At 39.3% G+C, this 17,067-nt stretch overlaps 1 protein-coding gene across 3 annotated transcripts in view; it reads left to right on the forward strand.

Annotated features, from left to right (window-relative positions):
• The window catches only part of TBC1D4 (TBC1 domain family member 4), a 95,081-nt gene that overhangs the window by 52,369 nt on the left and 25,645 nt on the right, over positions 1 to 17,067 (forward strand). For all 3 annotated transcript variants that reach the window (XM_014251135.2, XM_014251141.2, XM_088051146.1), the window contains exons 2-10: positions 351 to 953; positions 2,292 to 2,381; positions 5,661 to 5,765; positions 8,328 to 8,460; positions 10,206 to 10,297; positions 10,878 to 10,988; positions 11,600 to 11,719; positions 15,197 to 15,271; positions 16,250 to 16,476. In XM_014251135.2, the coding sequence (XP_014106610.2) occupies positions 351 to 953; positions 2,292 to 2,381; positions 5,661 to 5,765; positions 8,328 to 8,460; positions 10,206 to 10,297; positions 10,878 to 10,988; positions 11,600 to 11,719; positions 15,197 to 15,271; positions 16,250 to 16,476 (1,556 nt within the window). The remainder of the gene's footprint in view (positions 1 to 350; positions 954 to 2,291; positions 2,382 to 5,660; positions 5,766 to 8,327; positions 8,461 to 10,205; positions 10,298 to 10,877; positions 10,989 to 11,599; positions 11,720 to 15,196; positions 15,272 to 16,249; positions 16,477 to 17,067) is intronic.

The following is a 17,067-nucleotide window of genomic DNA, read 5'->3' on the forward strand; positions in this document are numbered from 1 at the left end:
CAGTAAAACATGCCAATGTGGGCAGATGACAATGGAAAAGAGAAAGTAGTCTCATTAAAAACACAAAAAAAGAGGATGTGAACATTTGCCAATCGACCTTCTGGTAATTTAAAACCTTATGTACTGGAAGACGTTCCAGGAAAAAAATTACAAATTATTTGCTCTGCTTCCACTGCATAAATTGTCTGTACAGAATTTAGACTTCACTGGTCTTCTTTGCCAAGAAGCTTGTGGCACTGTGTTGGAGAAACAGCTTGTGTAAATACTTACCTTAACAAATGCTTGATGCATCTCTGTCTCTGCTGTCTCATTTGTGGTTACTAAAAAGGCCTTTCACACTATCCCCTTAGGTTCCTGATGTCATCAGCAGCATAAGACAAGTCTCTAAAGCAGCACTGAAAGAAGATGCCAAACCAAGTAAGGATAGTGAAGATGCCTTCTACGACTCTCAAAAATTTGAGGTCTTGTACTGTGGAAAGGTGACAGTGGCTCACAAGAAAGCTCCCTCCACACTAATTGACGACTGCATAGAGAAATTCAGCCTTCATGAGCGCCAGCGCCTGAAACTGTTAAACGAGCAGCGAAATAATGAGTCGAGTTTGGACTTGCCCCTGTGTGAAGAAAATGTGCCAGCTTCTCCTCTGGACAGCCCGTTTGAGGAGCTGGACAGCCCAAACAGCACTTCAGGGCATGCTGCAATGTTTACAATTGGCAGTCAGACCAACTTGACCAACCTGGCCAGCACTCGTGGCTTCTTTCCAGAGAGGATTTTAGAAGACTCTGGCTTTGATGAGCAGCAGGAGTTTCGCTCCCGGTGCAGCAGTGTCACCGCAGTGATGCAGCGAAGGGTTCATGACACAAACCTGAAGATACAGTCCCGCAGAAGACACGCAAGTGCACCCAGTCACGTTCAGCCCTCTGATTCTGAGAAGAACAGGACAATGTTGTTCCAGGTGTGTTCTAGGACAAGCAATTTCCTGTTGGTTTTGTGCTGTATCTATCTTCTTCCCCTGTGCAGTTTGAGATAAGTTTTGCAAGATAGGTAATATGGATCCAGTATGGCTTCATAATTTGTTGTAAATATTTTTGTATCTGTTCATAAATGGTTGGAAGTAGCTGAACTTTCACCTCACTAATTAGCTCAGGCAAGTTTTAAAATAAGTAGTTATTTATGGAGTAATCACTTAAAGGAGCACAGTTTTTAGTGAAACAATCATATGCAGTTCTGGATTGTCTGTGCTGGTGATATTTAGCTGAAAAACATGAATATTCTTTAAAAAAAGAGAATCAATGAAGACTACCATGCAAACAAAACCCCTTCTTTTGTGCATTTAAAAAGAAAAAAAATTCACATAGGACTTCCACAGCCTTGTGTTTGAAGCCAGCCTCTTTTTGATAATTAGTATTAATGTCTTCTCTTTACCAGATGAGTATTCAAACATCTCTGCACTGAAGGGCTTCTTCCTTCAGACTACAATGGTTATTTCTTCTCTTGCCTGAAGTGCATTTCACATCTTTGGAACTTGGTTTGAAAAAACAGAAGGACACATAAAGGAGGTGACCCAAAAAATCTTTGGACCTTAAAATAACAGTGGGCTAAATGCCTGGATTTTGTCCTTCCATTTGTTTTAAGGAACATGCTTGTTTTTTATTCTCTTGAGGAAGTGACAGCTGAAGTGAGAACGCATTCCCCTTCAGAAAGCCACAGCTTATCACTAGTATTGAAAAGGATTTAGTTGAAAAAAATCTCTGAGATCTATAGAATAAATTCCATGGACTTGAGAAGCAGTTTGGGAAAGCTGAAAGGCAGTTTGCTGCAGAACCTACTCTTTCTCATTTGGAATTAGTGCAAACCAAAAAGTATCATCTTAGTTTCTCAGCTAATCTATGGTATAATTTAAAAACCAAGAATTCCTCCCTTTTTTTTTTTTTTTTTTTTTTCCAGCTTTTAATTTAGCCACATTGTTTCCTAAAGGTTTTGGTATTGTCTGTCAAACATGTGATCTTTGGACTAAAATAACTTGAAGAATAAAGGTGGGGGAGGGGAAGAAAAGCTGTGTTTTTTCCAAGTCATTTTCGTTATTCAACTGAGCGTATTGTTCTTGCTGAAATATTCTTACTCAACATAGGCAGAATTACAGCACCCTGGCACCCTGGTTCCTGCTGAGTAAGCTGTTGTGCCAAAAGGTACTCTATGTGAACAAGAAAGGGTGAGATTCTGACATTTTTGTTGCTGTAAATGCTATGCCGCTAAGACAGTCATAAATTAGATTTATTTTTCTCCTCCTTAGGTTGGAAGGTTTGAAGTTAACCTCATCAGTCCAGATACCAAATCCGTTGTGTTTGAAAAGAATTTTAAAGATATCTCCTCATGTTCTCAGGTAAGCATTAGTAATAAGCAATATATAGATCATCAAGAGGAAAAGATTTTATTTGTTCTTCAGCTGTGTTGCCTTGCTGGTCTATAGACAGGAATAAAAAAGAAATGTAGATTTATTTTTCCAGAAAAGTCCAGAAAATATGAGTGTGAAATAGCCAGTCTAAGCTGTGTAATAGCAGCAACTTCAATGACTCGTCAGCAAACAAAATATAAAATGTTCTGCTTTGGGAGAGTATTTGATATGTTTTTGGAAGCAGTTTAATCTCCATTTAGGATGCTCTGAATGTACTGTTTCTGAGCAGTTACTGAAAGCCTTTGGAATGAAAAGACAGCTTTGAATCAACCCTTCAGAAAAACAGCAGTTCACCTGCATCATTTTTTCTGGAGAATATGGGAATAGGTATACCTAGCTTTGTTCAGTAATGAATAATTATTTATTGTGAAGTTAAATATCAGGGCTAAATGTTCACCTTTCAATCTTGCTCTTGTTCAGCACTAGTTAGTACAGATATTTTTTGGTTTGAGGTCTTACTTTATCATCTCTTTTCATTTGCCATGCTACATCATCACTTCAGGATTCCTTAAACATGATTATTCTAGTTTAAAGTACACTTTTGGCAATCTCTAAATCTGTATTTCACCCCCAAGTGCATTCATTTTAATGCTAATAACGAGTCTGCTCGTGCATGGCTGGGCTACCAGTGCTTATACAAATTAAGAATTAGGAAATACTTGTAACTCAAGTGGAGTCTTGAGCTACCAGCTAAAGGTCCAGGTCCTAAATTGACTCTACATTTTAACTACAATTTGTATTACTTTTGGTTGAGGAAAAAAGCTAATGCAAATACAGAATAGGACCTATAATCAAACATAGTTCTAATAGCTTTATAATAAATATCAAAATGGTCCTTCAAGCAGAGGTGTGGAAAGCAGAATTTGCAGAGGCTTGGGTCTTCTGCTTTTTGGGTGTACTGAAGTAACATTTTGGCTGTAGGTACTGGGCTCTTAAGTACATACTTGTACTAACATTATATATATATATATATATATATATATATATATATATATATATATATATATATACTTATACATACTTATAATAGTCAAACAAAACAGTCCTAAGCTGGGACAACCATTTTTCTGCTGGCTTTAAAGTATGGTGACCAATAAGATCATGGAAAACCTTCAAGGCCCAGCTTTCCTTTAGGAAAATAACTGTAGAGTAAATAGTGTCAGGTAATTCTGTGTGCTGGGCTTTGGAGGTGTTTTTCACTCCATCTCTTCACTTTCATTTGGAGCAAAGCTTCTGTTATTTTGCATTCTTGAGTAACTCAAAGATCAGTCACAATACTTTGGGAGTTCGGTTTGGTTTTTTTGTTTGGTTTTGTTGGCTTTTTTTTAATGTGAAACAGTTACTTTAAAGAAGTCAAGGAGGTTCTGTGTTCAATAGAAATAAAATATTAATTTGTTCAAGACTAAGAATTTGTTGCATAAACCTCATCAGTACTTCTACATGGTGCTAGCCCCAGGGCTAGCTGTTACAGATTTATAGGGCAGTGATTTATGATGTATCGTGGGACTGTGGCTTAGGAATATTTGTTCTTCCAAGCTTTACAAACAATGAAAAGGAGATGTTATTGCCAGTTTGCATTCTGGATTCTCTTAGTCTGGTCGAATAAAGGTATTTTTTATCCTACAGCTTAAGCATGGTTGAGCTGCTACATTCAAGTAATTATCCACACTCCTTACAATTGTCAAGCAGCAGACATAATTGATGATAAACCTCTGTGTGTGCAGTCTAAATTCAGATATCAAATAGCTGTAGAAGTTTTCTTGTTCAGTTTTCTTGCAGCCTTCCCCTTGAGGGAACCCAGAACAACAAAAAACTTGGCTCTTTTGTCATGACCCCTTAAAGCCACCATCTTAAAGAAACGTGAAGGAAGTACTGTTGATTTAGGAACAGACCGTCCTATTTGTGCTTCAGTAGGGCAAGTGTCACATCTGTCTCCCCCCTCAAATGTTCTCCTGTGGAGACTGAGAAATCAAGACAGCAGCAGACTTGTTCAGGCACTTGTCAGTAAGGAGGGAACTGGCATCTCACCAAACCACCTTTAATAAATATGTTTTCTTGCAAAACAGAGTTCAACACTTCACTGTTCTGTAGATCAACATGTGTATATGTCTGACCTTTTTAATTTTATGCTTTTGAAGACTTCATGTGTCATGAGAAAATTAAATGAAGATTAGTAGAATGGCATTCAACTAATGCCATTTGTGTCATCTCAGCAACCCTCTGTACCTCTCAAGTTTTAAGTGGCACAAATAGGAGTTTCAGAATTTTGTTTTTAAAAACAACAGTGTGTAGTGACAATATGTTCAGTCTGTCACGTACTGCATTTCCAATTTTGTCTAGAGTGTTTTCTGTAGTGACAGGCAAGTTGCTTTGCCTCCTCCTCTCTTTTATGATATAGGTGTTTTCTTTGGAGATGGATCCAAGCAGCCGTGTTCTGATTTTTGTTGTATTTGAACTTGGGGGATTAGGCTTTCATTTGGAGAAAATCTACAATTACCATACTCAGATGATAAAAACATTGGCAAAAGCTTTAACAATAGTGAGTCATGTTCCATGAACTGAGACTGGGAATATAGTGCTTCTTAGGAAGCAGCTGTCTTTGATCTTCTCAGTGCCGTTTTTAGCAACACAGCGTTCCCTGTCAAGCTGTTATACTAAGACCTTGAAAAAAGAAGTGTCAGTAGTAATGTGTAGTAACTCTTGAAACTTCTGGTATATAACTCAGCCTCAAAGAATTTATTTCAGAATTTAGTTGGAATTCTGTATGTTGCCACTCATTCCCTCTTTTATTTTTTTTTCTATTTTTTTTTTTTTTTCTGTATAGTCCTAACATGTATTACAGGAAAGCAAGGGTCTGCTGCTAACCTAATACTTGTCCAATCCTGTGTTTTAGCATAAGCTTATAACATCAAATTTTCACTTTGGAGGCAATTCCAAATACAGGCCAGCAGTCTTTAGTTTGCTTCCCTGAAAATCCAGTGTTGCTAATGGAATAAATTCTGGTCCAGATTTATTGCTGCATAACTTTGGTTTTGATTGTATAAAGATCTTGATATAACTTAGATCCAAAAAGCAATTAAAAAAATAATTGTACTGCTTATCAAATAGATCATTGGATCATTGGGGTATGCATTTATAGTTATTCAAATATTTCAAAACGAAATCTTTATAAAATAGTCCACTAATGCTGTTTTTAAACTCTTTTAGGGTATAAAACATGTTGATCACTTTGGTTTTATTTGCCGGGAATCTGTGGAACCTGGGTTAAGCCAGTATGTTTGCTATGTGTTCCAGTGCGCAAGTGAGTCTCTGGTGAGTATTTATTAATGATCCTAACCATTTAATCAGAGCATTTCCAAGGCATTTCCTGAACAACAGGTGTCTCTGTTACTCTGCTGTGTCAGCTGGGCCTCAGTGGTCGCATCTGCTCAGGTGCAAGACATCAGCTGTGCATATGCAAATTTGCAGTAGGAAATGTGCCCATTCTGCTCATACACAGCCACATCCTGCCACTCTGCTGGTGCATATATCAGTTACAAATAGATGATTCCAGATGGGTGTGTTCGTGCACATGGACTGTGAACATATTTGGGCTCAACATTTGATTGTAACTTTTCTAATTCTAGAATTTCCAATTCTAACTGTTGAGAGACTTGGTTCCCCATCAAACATGTAAAGACATGTATTGAATCAGTAACAAAGCTGATGATAAAACCCAAACATACCCTTCAGGGTAAGGTTTAAACTCCTGACTGATCCTGCACGTGTCTTAAGCCTACATCTGGCTTTAGCTTTTTCCTTGTAGTCTGTTTTGTTTCTCGGGAGAAGAAAATACCAGCATCTGATCACAGAAGAAGAAAACCATAGTATTCGTGAATGAATATAACTATAAAAAAGTATATTGGACAGTGTATAAAGTATGTATCAATTAACTAAAGTTCCAGATGTCACTGATTTTACTGATAACAGGTAGCTTAATAGTGTGAGCTGAATACAGGAAATAATTTTGACTACTCCATTTTTATTTTAAAACTGTGACACTTTAAAAGAAGTTGTTTCCTGGTCTGAAACGTGTTTGTTTCTGATGATGCTGGTAACAGTTTCTAACTCATTCTCAGATTAATTTAAAAATCGCTTTTCTAGCTAGCTGAAAATGTAATTTATTAATCCATTGACTAGCTTGAAAGTGAATAGTTTTACATCAATAAAACTTCAAACAGCTAACAGCTCTAGATGTACAATGGCAGCTGAGGTTGCATTTTTGTCAGAACAGGCAGGAGCTTGCCATGAAATCAACCTTATCTTTGTACTAACAGAAAATGTTACATCTGACCTATTGATAAATTTGACCATGCATAATTCAGAGGCTTCAGTGATGTCTAAAACCCCCATGTTTTTATGAACCTCTTTGCTTATTCTAGTACTGATATGTGTGGGTATGCCCACAGTGCAATATGAAACAAACGCTCCTGAGCTACTTGCAGATGCAGTCACTCAGATCCTGGTGGCTGTTTGACTGTGGCAGGGCAGAGCTTTCTGGATTCTCCACTGCCAGGCAGGCTGTGTTGGGAGGCTCATGTGTATTTACTCTAAGCCTAGTTACAGTTTGTGCTATAGTTCTTATCATTTATGGAAGTCATAATCCGTACACTTAGCACTGTTCTGAGGATCTTGCATTGGAGAGGGATTGTAGCCAACTTAAAAATCTTACCAGTCCATGTTGCAAGATGAACAGTCACTGTTCAATGTTCTGCTTTATTGCTATAAAGAGAAAGTACCCAGAAATTACTGGTAATGCTTAAAACTGTGAGGTTTAAAGAAAACAAAACAAACCTAGATTTACTGGGACACAAACTAGTTTAAATTTCTACTTTCAGGTTCCTTTTCTACTTTCTTTTTCCCCCCAGGTAACAGACCCTCAAAGAAGTCTATATGTTTTTAATGTTAAACTGCATGATGTGGTCTCAAATATTTTAGCTTTCTTCTTTCTGCTTAAGAAACAAAGTAACAAGCAGAATGAGGACCTGATTCTGAAGAAGAACACTGATTTCATTCCTAAATTTTTTTCAAGCTGCTGTCTCCCTCTTTCCTTGCTGATGCTGAGACTGAGCAAACAGCTTTTAATAAGCATTGTATTCCCCTGAAATACAGAGAGGGGAGCTCCAGGTGCTTTGCATGCAGGTCTGGGAGCATATTTGAAGGATTGTGGAGAAATGCTGTGAACTCAACCTTTCTTAGATACAAGCTGAGCTTTTCTAGTGCTGGTGTGTGGGAACACAGCACTGCTGTGTTTGTGGCAGCAGCAGAGGAAAGATAGGGCTGACTGCAGGGCAGGCCAGCAGTATTTAAGGATATGTAGTGATTGTAAGGAAGCTGGCTGGCAGTCTGGTGTCCAGGAGAAAAGTGAACTGCTGTGGGAAGCACCTGTCTGGCAGCAGGGATGGGTCTGTGGGGGTTGGTGCTAAAATGGTTTAGTGCTGGGGGGACAGGTTAAGAGGGAACATGTGCAGTTTACAGGAGAGACTTGAAGCTAAAGAAATTAATGCTTTTTATTTAGCCAGCGTATATTCAAGCCAAAAATTCTCACTTACAGCTTCTTAAAATAGTGGGTGCTTTCCCAGTAAGCTTGAGTAGCTGCAGTTAGACATCAAAATTACACTGTCTGGCAGAACCTAAAGATGGTGATCATCTACAGAAAAGGCAGAAAGCTGTGAATTCAACTTTGATCTCTTTAGACAGCAACAAATGGATTTGTATGGTTTTGTCTTTTTTTTTAATTGTAAAACACCTGTCTGAGATGTGATTTATAAATCTAATTTTTGTATATATGGCTTGTATTTTTTTTATATACTCTTTTCCCTCCTTCCCATATAGGTTGATGAGGTAATGCTGACCATGAAGCAAGCCTTCAGCACTGCTGCAGCCCTGCAAAATGCCAAGACACAGATTAAACTGTGTGAGGCCTGCCCTATGCATTCGTTGCACAAACTTTGTGAAAGAATTGAAGGTAACAGCTGAGTTTATCTTCTAATTGTGGTTTGCTGATTTTTCTAGAGGAATAACTTAGGCAGTGTAAGAGCAGAGGGAAAAGTATCCCAGTATGCAATTCTTACTGTCACTTTGCATTCTCTGTATTTAGGTGGCATGTTAGCAGTAATGATACTGCAACAGAATACAGTGTAGCTTCTGTTATAAATACACACTCCTGCATCATCATAACTTTCTTAAGCAGAGCAGCAAAACCCACCAGTTGACCTTCCATTTGTTTTTGTTTTTTTTTCCCTCAAGTTGCATGCTTTCAAAATGACTCATAAAAAGACAATCGTGATCAAAAAGGATCTTTCTTTCCTGTGTGTTCCTTCTTTCCTGTGTGGGATTATTTTTTCCTTTGTGTTTATCCCTTCACACACTTCAAAATCTAGTTATATTATGGGAAAATAAATTATTAAGTTAGGAGATTAATATCCAGTAAAGAAAATTAAAGCAACTACCTGGCTTCAGATATAAATAAACAAAGTTTTGTAGTATCTCTGGAAGTGAAGTTTGCAGAACACATGCAAAAAGTCTTACAAGATAGAATTTAAAAAAAAAAAAAAATTGGGACCCTGTTTTTGTAGTCACTCTGCTATGTGTCCTTGCAAGGTATTGTGTGCAAAAAAAACCAAAGCAAGTATGTTACAAAAAGCAAATAGTCTTGTATTTTCTGGTGTGGTTGTGGTGGTGCTCGATATTTACGGTTCTCCCATTCATTGAAAGTCACTGTTGCCACTTGCTTCCCTCTGGTGGATGAAAAGCCAAGTGTAAAATCTTAATGAGGTGAAATTTTGCTAGGCTGTGACTTATAGTTTCTGGGTTTAACAGCAGGTATTCAAAGTGGCAAAGCTAAGCTGGGAGAGTTTTCTGTAAATTATAAATGATAGAGGCTGCTGTATAAGGCAGTGTAAATAACTTGAAAAGTACCCAGTATCAAAATCAGATCTCTCTTGGGGCAACAACTAGAGTACTGCAGTAATAGGTTCATAAACTTTCTACTTAGTGACTGAAAAACTTATTTTGTAGTCCCTTTTTTTTAATCCATCTGCTTTGAATCTAGAAGTTTAGCAAAATCAAACCTAAAGCTGCATGATTTTGAAAAAAAAAATATTTGTTCTGATGGCAATTTTCTATGAATGATACCTACCTTAGAAAGAAAAAAATCTTCATCTAGTTCAGGGGGTTTGTTTTCACTCACATTTTCAGAAATTCTTTCATTTATTCCTACAGTTTTTATGCTGTTCTTGCTCTTAAAAGTGTTTTCAGTTCTCTAAATGACCTCTACCGTGTCCTTTCCCTGGGAACAAAGGCATCTAAATTTTTCAGTTAAAAGCATCTGAAAACTTCCAAGTATCCTATGTATTGATTATCTCTCATTATAACCCCATCTGTTCTGTTCCTCCTCCTCTCCCACAGAGTTGGCAGGCTTCCAGCTGTCAGTGATCTCTTGGCATTAGAGCAGAAGCCATTGGTGGGGTAGGGAGCACAACCTTTTACACAGGAGCCAGCCCCTTAGCTGCTGCTGGTTATAATTTTACTGCTAAAGAAAGGTTTTAGCAAAACCTCAATTATTTTGTATCATGTGTACATTGGATATACAACTGTCATACATTTAACTTGTATAAACTCAAATGCAGGTTTATATCTTCTACTGTCATTTTGCCCAAAAGTGTTTTGAGAGATCATTTGAGAATCTTTAATGGTCCATTCTTTTCCTAGGACTCTATCCTCCAAGAGCCAAACTTGTAATTCAGAGACATCTGTCATCGCTAACTGACAATGAGCAGGCAGATATTTTTGAACGTGTTCAGGTAATACCTTAGAAGCTGTTCTTCCTAATTTGAAAAAGACCCTGATAAAATGGACTAGATATTTTTGCTTTTGATTTGTTTCATTTGTTGCATAGTTGATCTACAGTTTACAATTTTTCCACCAAAAATCATACTGAAATAACATGCTCCAACTTAACCTCAAGTGTGATACACATGGAAGGGTTTTGGCACAATATTCTTGTGTAAGCCAATGTACTCCAGTGGATGAAGTATGATTTAGGCTTCCAAAAGCTGTGCTTCTCTCTGGATTCCTGAAGAGTAGGGTGGCTTGGTTTCCTTATGCCACTTAGAAGGCTGTAGAGTAACAGACAACCATAGAAAACAAAACATATGGGTGTAAGGCTCTCTTTTCTCTACAGCCTGCAACATTTTTCAGTTTTTATTCTATCTTGCTCAGGAGTGTGAAGGCAGACAGACAGAATTGCAATTTGACATAATAATAGTGCATTCTGGCGTTTGGTATATCAGTATATTAATTTCAAGGAACACCTATGTAGGAAGGAAAAAATAAGCAAATCATGACTTGAAGACAAACTGCTTTCTTTGCTGTTACTGACAGAAAATGAAGCCTGACAATGACCAGGAAGAAAATGAACTTGTGATCTTACACCTCCGTCAGCTCTGCGAGACTAAGCAGAAAACGCACATCCACATTGGTGAAGCACCATCGGTAAAGCTTTGTTTTGTATGATTCCTCTCCCCCTTCCCAGCCTATTAAAATGCTGTTTGAATTTCTTGTAGGACCACTGCTAGATTTCTTTAGGAGTACCTGAAGTTGGGTAATATAATTAAGAAAGCACTGTACAGGAGCAGCTTGCCTGGGTTTTATAAGTTGAGGGGACACGACAGGAAGAAAGACAACCAATTAATTTTATGTCTGTATTTCCTTATAGTGTGAGGATAACTCTTTCTTTCCCCTTTGATCTCCACGCCCAAGCAATAATACCTAGGAAGAATAGGAATGAAGAAGGCATTGGTTTTAGTTTAAACTATGAACTTATCTTGCAAAGGAAGTGGGCAACACTATTGTTAAATTGGCATATTTTACAATACAGTCTTTGGGATGGAATGTGCCTTTAACTGTGGGTTTGTTTGTGAGACTGTTTCTGTTTTTGTTTGGGGTTTTTTTTTGGAAGGAGGGTAGGGTGTTTGTGGTATATTTTTTAATAAGGCCAAGGGTATTTTGTTATGTAACCTGGTCAGCTCTAGTCTTTGGAAATAGTCTTCACAATTAAAAAAAGAATTGCCAAAGCTGAATAATGTCCTTGCTCATTTCAACAGGTCATTTCTAACAGTGCGATTCCAGAAGGCACCACCAGTGGTGGCCGGTTTAAACTTGACATTCTGAAAAACAAGGCGAAGAAATCCTTGACTAGCTCTCTGGAAAATATTTTCTCAAGGGTAAGTTTAACAACTCATTTTCATCAGCTGTCCCAGATATCCTTGACAGTAAAGACCTATCAGTTTTTTTCCTTTTTTTTGTCCTCAGTCTGATAAATGCTTAATGAAGCAATATCTCTGTTGTGAAATCTGAGAGTTACAGCTGGGTTGATTGTGACTTAACTGTACGAGAAAGTTTCCTGCAAGGCCACACGTATTGAGGGGAAAAAAGACAAATTTCTGAATAATGAACATTTAGGTGGCAAGTGAGCTAGCTGGATGAGTATGAGCTAGTTGGATGCGTTGCTTCAGAATAAAATTCAATCAGGATGGTTGCATGATCATAAGGAGACATGTTATTGGTTTTGCAAAGTGTGAATAAATGTGCCAGCATATATGGGAAATCTCTCTATTCTGAGAAGTAATACCTTCCAGCTCATAGCTGCAATTGCTCATATTAGGCTCTAAGAATCTTTAGAAACTAGTAACAGAGTTCCTTTTGCAGGGGAAAAAAAAGCAATAGTTTTAAAAAGTGAGTTGATCTTCATTTTAATGTTCCTAGCCAGATATGATATGAAATTGAGAATGATCACTGAAACTCTCTTACATTATGTAGTCTTTCAGTAAAAAAGTCAGAATGGTGAGTCAGAGAAGAGGCATATAGAGAAATATCTGAAGAAGGCTGTGTGCCTGGGATCCAGTGTGTCATTACAGAGAAAATGTGATGAGCTGAGTACGGGATAATTTGGACCAGTGACATTAATTAATGTTCCTTTTGCTAGTAACTTCAAATGCACTAAGTTGCACTTGTCCTGCAGCTTACATGATCATGTCATAAAGTAACCTACAAATGTAGGATGCCCTGGATGTTCCCTATAAAGCAAACAAAATACTCCTAGCCAGAGAGAATCCTTAGAACTTACAGGTATGTGTCAATTTGATCTAGCATTGGAACTAGTATTAAACTCTCCTGGTCAAATTTGACCTCTCTTGTGTAGCAGATTTTACAAACTAGGGACTTGGTCTGAATGTGGAGAGAGAGAAAGAGGGGGTGACAGTATGAAAAAGAGAGCTAAAGAGTGATGGCAGTGAGAAGATCTGGGTAATTTCAGTGTTTGGAATATCATCAAATGGTGATAGGTACAGTTGTGCCTTTGATGTGTCTGGTTTCTTTTCAACATCTAAGGGACATATGACTGGCAAGTGATCTAGCTCTAGTGGTGGGTCACTGGCCCTGCGGTTGCTGTGAAAGAAGTCATCACTGAAGTAAAGCTTTTACAGCCATGTGGGCACTCCAGTCATGTCATGGAGAAGTCATTTGGATGAAATACACTGCTTAAGTTGAAAAATCTCTGAAGGGAAATTTCTTATAAATAGATATTAGGGTTTTTTTGGTATAGTATGTTTCTTCTCACCAGGGCCACTGAGACATTCTGCATATTATATATAATATAAGGCTCTACCACAGCCCATGATGAGTTCAAGAGAAGGAGGCACCTGAGTCTGAATCAGGCTATTTCAAGTTCGCTGTTTGTGAAGCGGGTTTGCGATTGTGAGAAAGGTCGTCTCATCTTTACCCTGACAGTACAAGAGATCAGGAGCAGCAGCATGTTGCAGTGAGTCATGATACGCATAGGGGTTCATCCTTGCAGATCCACCTAAAGGTTGCTCAATGCAAGACCAAGAAAAATTACTGCTGAGTGCAGCTCAACCACTAATTATCTGTTTAAAAGCAGGTACATACCAGTGTCTCTGTGAAGGCGTGCTGTGCATACATGTGATGCACAATGACTTTTTCCGTAGTTCTTGCTCTTCATCAGACTACTACTACAAGCCTAACAGATCATGGTCAATTCTTAAAGGTACTTAACCACTAAATACCTATTGGTATGGTGGGTTTTCCCCTCTGCCAGGTGCAGATGGTATTGCAATAGAGATAATTACTCATAAGTTGCCATCTTTATTTAAAAGTACACTTAGTAAGAGAGACCAAGAAAGAGCTTAAATTAGTTTTCTTTTGTTTTTTAAAAGTGGCATTCAGCATCTTTTTATAGATAGTTTTTTATAGATATCTTTTTTGTAGAAAGTTTTAAAATAAAAGTTAGAAGCCAGTATAAGTTGGAGGGAGTCTTAGCCTCAATCTTAGGAAAGTTAGAAAGAAAGAACCAACATCTAAGAGCACTTCAAGTGGATGGTTTCTTAGCTAGGTAAATAGCACCAAGTAGCATTTTAAACCATTCACTACTTGCCTTAGGAAACATGTTGGTTTCTGTGACCTGGCTTCACACAGTCCCAGAGGAATGTCAGTTCTTCACTTGTTTGTTTTGCTGGACTGATCTTATTTTTATGAGGTTTGAACCAAAAACAGGCTTCCTAATGAGGTACCTCAGAGAAATAAATATAACCTTTCTTTGACCTCTTGAACGGATTTCATCCAATCCATGCTGCACTAACCTCTTCTGTTGTGGTTCTTTCTTAACCAAAAAGTCCTTCTTACAGTGCCAAAAGTATGCATTTTCAAAGGTAGTGAGAAACTTCCAACTTAAACTTTGCTCTTGGTTTTTTGGGAGATTCAGTGAAGAGATGCTCCAGGCAGAGTATTTATTGGTAATGCGCTTAAGTGGGATAATACACTTAAAGGGCACTCTAAGTCTTGAAAATAATTCTTACCAGGAAAAAGTAGGCTAAATAAATTCTGATGATGTTGACAAAACTTCCCCTGGAGTTGCAAGCATACCAAGAGGAGCTCTATCTATAATTTTCCTAAAACCTAGGCTATTTTTGTCCTGATAAAGTACTGAAAGCAACTTGCTTCAGCAGTCAGAAGTGTCCGACAGCAAACATCACCAGGGAGTTAACATTAGGTGTGAAAGGTAGTCAAAAGTGTTGTGGATCTATTGCCTTTTCCTGTGAAACTAAAGGACTGTTACAAATTCAGCAAAGATCCTTTAGCATAAATTACTAGCATCAGGTTTATCTGCATCATAAATGAAAAGTCTTGTCTTGTTTGGTGCTATTTGGCTGCATTTGCTGCCAAGAGAGCATTTCTCCCCAGTTTTGGTGCTTTGACTCCTTTTGCCCAGGTGGATGTAATTTGTCTGAAATGTTTAGATACTGATAAACTCTTATCTCATGGGACTGAAGTGTGTTATATGCATCCATCAGGAGCAGCACATGCACAGTACTGAAGTCTGGAGTTTTTTCAACTTGTTTAGGCTGACTTGGCTACGTTGCCTCAGAAGAGTCAGGAGATACTTGCTTGCCTCAAACAATAGAGCTGCGGGTTTAAAACTTCTGGGAGCAATGTGGGAGAAGATGCAGTTTGGCCAGCTAAAGAGGTCACTTTTTGTAAAGTCCAGTGCTTGAGCCATGATCTGCAGTCTTATGTCAGACATATCACATGCCTGTGTTCACCTGCGCGCGTGTTGCCATCTTTGCCTAACCTTCAGAAAAAGAGGAAAAAAGACCAGATTAAATTTCTTGCCGTTTTTCTCGCAGGGAGCCAACAGAATGCGAGGCCGCCTGGGAAGTGTGGACAGCTTTGAGCGCTGCAGCAGCCTGGCTTCTGACAGAGTACGTAAGGAGCTTAGCTTAAACTGGTGTTTGCATACACAGCTGTCAATGGAGCGCAAAAACGGCACTCTCTGCTTTAATTTGGAGGAAGTAGAACAAAGCACATCAACTTACAAAACTCAAAGATGTTTCCACTGGGAGGCAGAGGGTGTAAGAAAGCTGGGATTTATGTTGACTTGAAGCTTCAGCTTTAATCTGATTGCCAGTCGTTTTCTCCTACACTTCCCTCGCTTTTACAAAAAGCAAAGAATTTCTGGCTTGTGCCTTATTTCACAGAAGTAATTAAGTAAGGTCATGCCTCAACAAAAGGAAGTTCTCTGAAGGTGAAGAATCCTTTCTGTAAGTAATAGTTGCTTTAGGGAAGTAAGAATTTTTGACCTAAGCCCAGCTGTTGGGCATGCTGTATGGTAGCAAAAGGGCAGAACTCTGTTCACTTTCTTTTTATTTCCTGTTTTTAAAGTTTTACCTCACATGAGGGTTGGTTACTGGTTTTCCCAGGAGGCGAAGATTCTGTTAGGGTTTTCCTGCTACAGTTACTCATAAACGGGCTGTGTAATAGCAGTCTCTCTTCCAGGATGTCGCTGTGACGGTACAGGAAGTATGCTCGCGATATGTCGAGGAAACTAGCTAAACGCAGTTTCCCTAGTCTTTTCCATTCCTGTGTTTTCCTGAAAGAGACAGAATTCTGGTAGCTGGAATGCCAATCCCTGCGAGAGGATGCCTGGAGTAATTAATGTTGTTTGTGTTGCGTATACAGTTTTATTCCTCCCTCCGCTTTCCCTTTTTGGAAGAAGGACGCTTCTGGTTTGGAGTGAACTATCAAAGGATGTCTGGTTTGGGTGATAATTAGCATACAATAGGCCATGACCCAGAAGGGGGAGAGGCTTTGGTGCCCCGGTGCTGGCTGCCCGTGGGTTAAGTGAGAGCTCTCGTAGGGCACAGAGCCTCAGGCCTTACTCCGCCAGCACTTCCTTTCAGGACACTTCTCCGGGCGATTCCCCGCCAGCTACTCCTCCAGCGTCCCCCGTGTCCTCGGCCTGGCAGACGTTTCCCGAGGAAGGCTCGGACTCCCCTCAGTTCAGGAGGCGCGCACACACCTTCAGCCACCCGCCCTCCAGTGCCAGACGGAGGATCACCTTCCAGAACGGGCGCTCCCAGAGCGCCCGGTCCCCGCTGCTGCGGCAGAACTGCGTGGAGACGGCAAGGTGAGTCGGGGCATGCCACCGCCCGCGGTCCCCTGCCATCCCGGTGCTCCAGCCTCACCTGCCTCCCTCCTGGTGGAGGCTGCCACAGCCCTGCTTCTGACACAGTACGTAAGGAGCTTAGTTCAGGTTGGTTTCTGCACTTCTCTGGGGTTGGTTTGTTCCTTTATTTATTTGTTTTCAGCCTGTCTTCTCTGCCTCTGGGTACTTTAGTATTTTGTGGTGACTCAGTAGTCCCTGAATTTGTGGTTCAGGGGAGGCATCAATCCATCAAATTGATGATTCAGCCAGATGCCAGTACCAATCTGTTTATTTATTTATTTATTTATTTGTCACCCCTAAGCTGAGCCTTTTTGGCAGTCTTGTTAGTCAGACCCTTTGGAAAAGAGGCCCTCGGTGCTTTAAGTGGCAGAGATGGCAGCCTGAAACTTTCATGCCAGGATGAAAAAGGCACTAACAGCTTCAAGTGTCTGTAGCTGAGTCAAATCTCACAGAGAGTATGTCCAGAATTAAAACTGGTGGGGAGTCTTGCAAAGGACATAAGGATTAAACACATCCACTGAACTCTGAGGCATGTGATTTCCCTATTTGCCT

Source organism: Pseudopodoces humilis, chromosome 2 (genome assembly GCF_049639895.1).
Source record: "Pseudopodoces humilis isolate 2021_Gansu_Grassland_sample_001 chromosome 2, ASM4963989v1, whole genome shotgun sequence".
NCBI lineage: Eukaryota > Metazoa > Chordata > Aves > Passeriformes > Paridae > Pseudopodoces > Pseudopodoces humilis.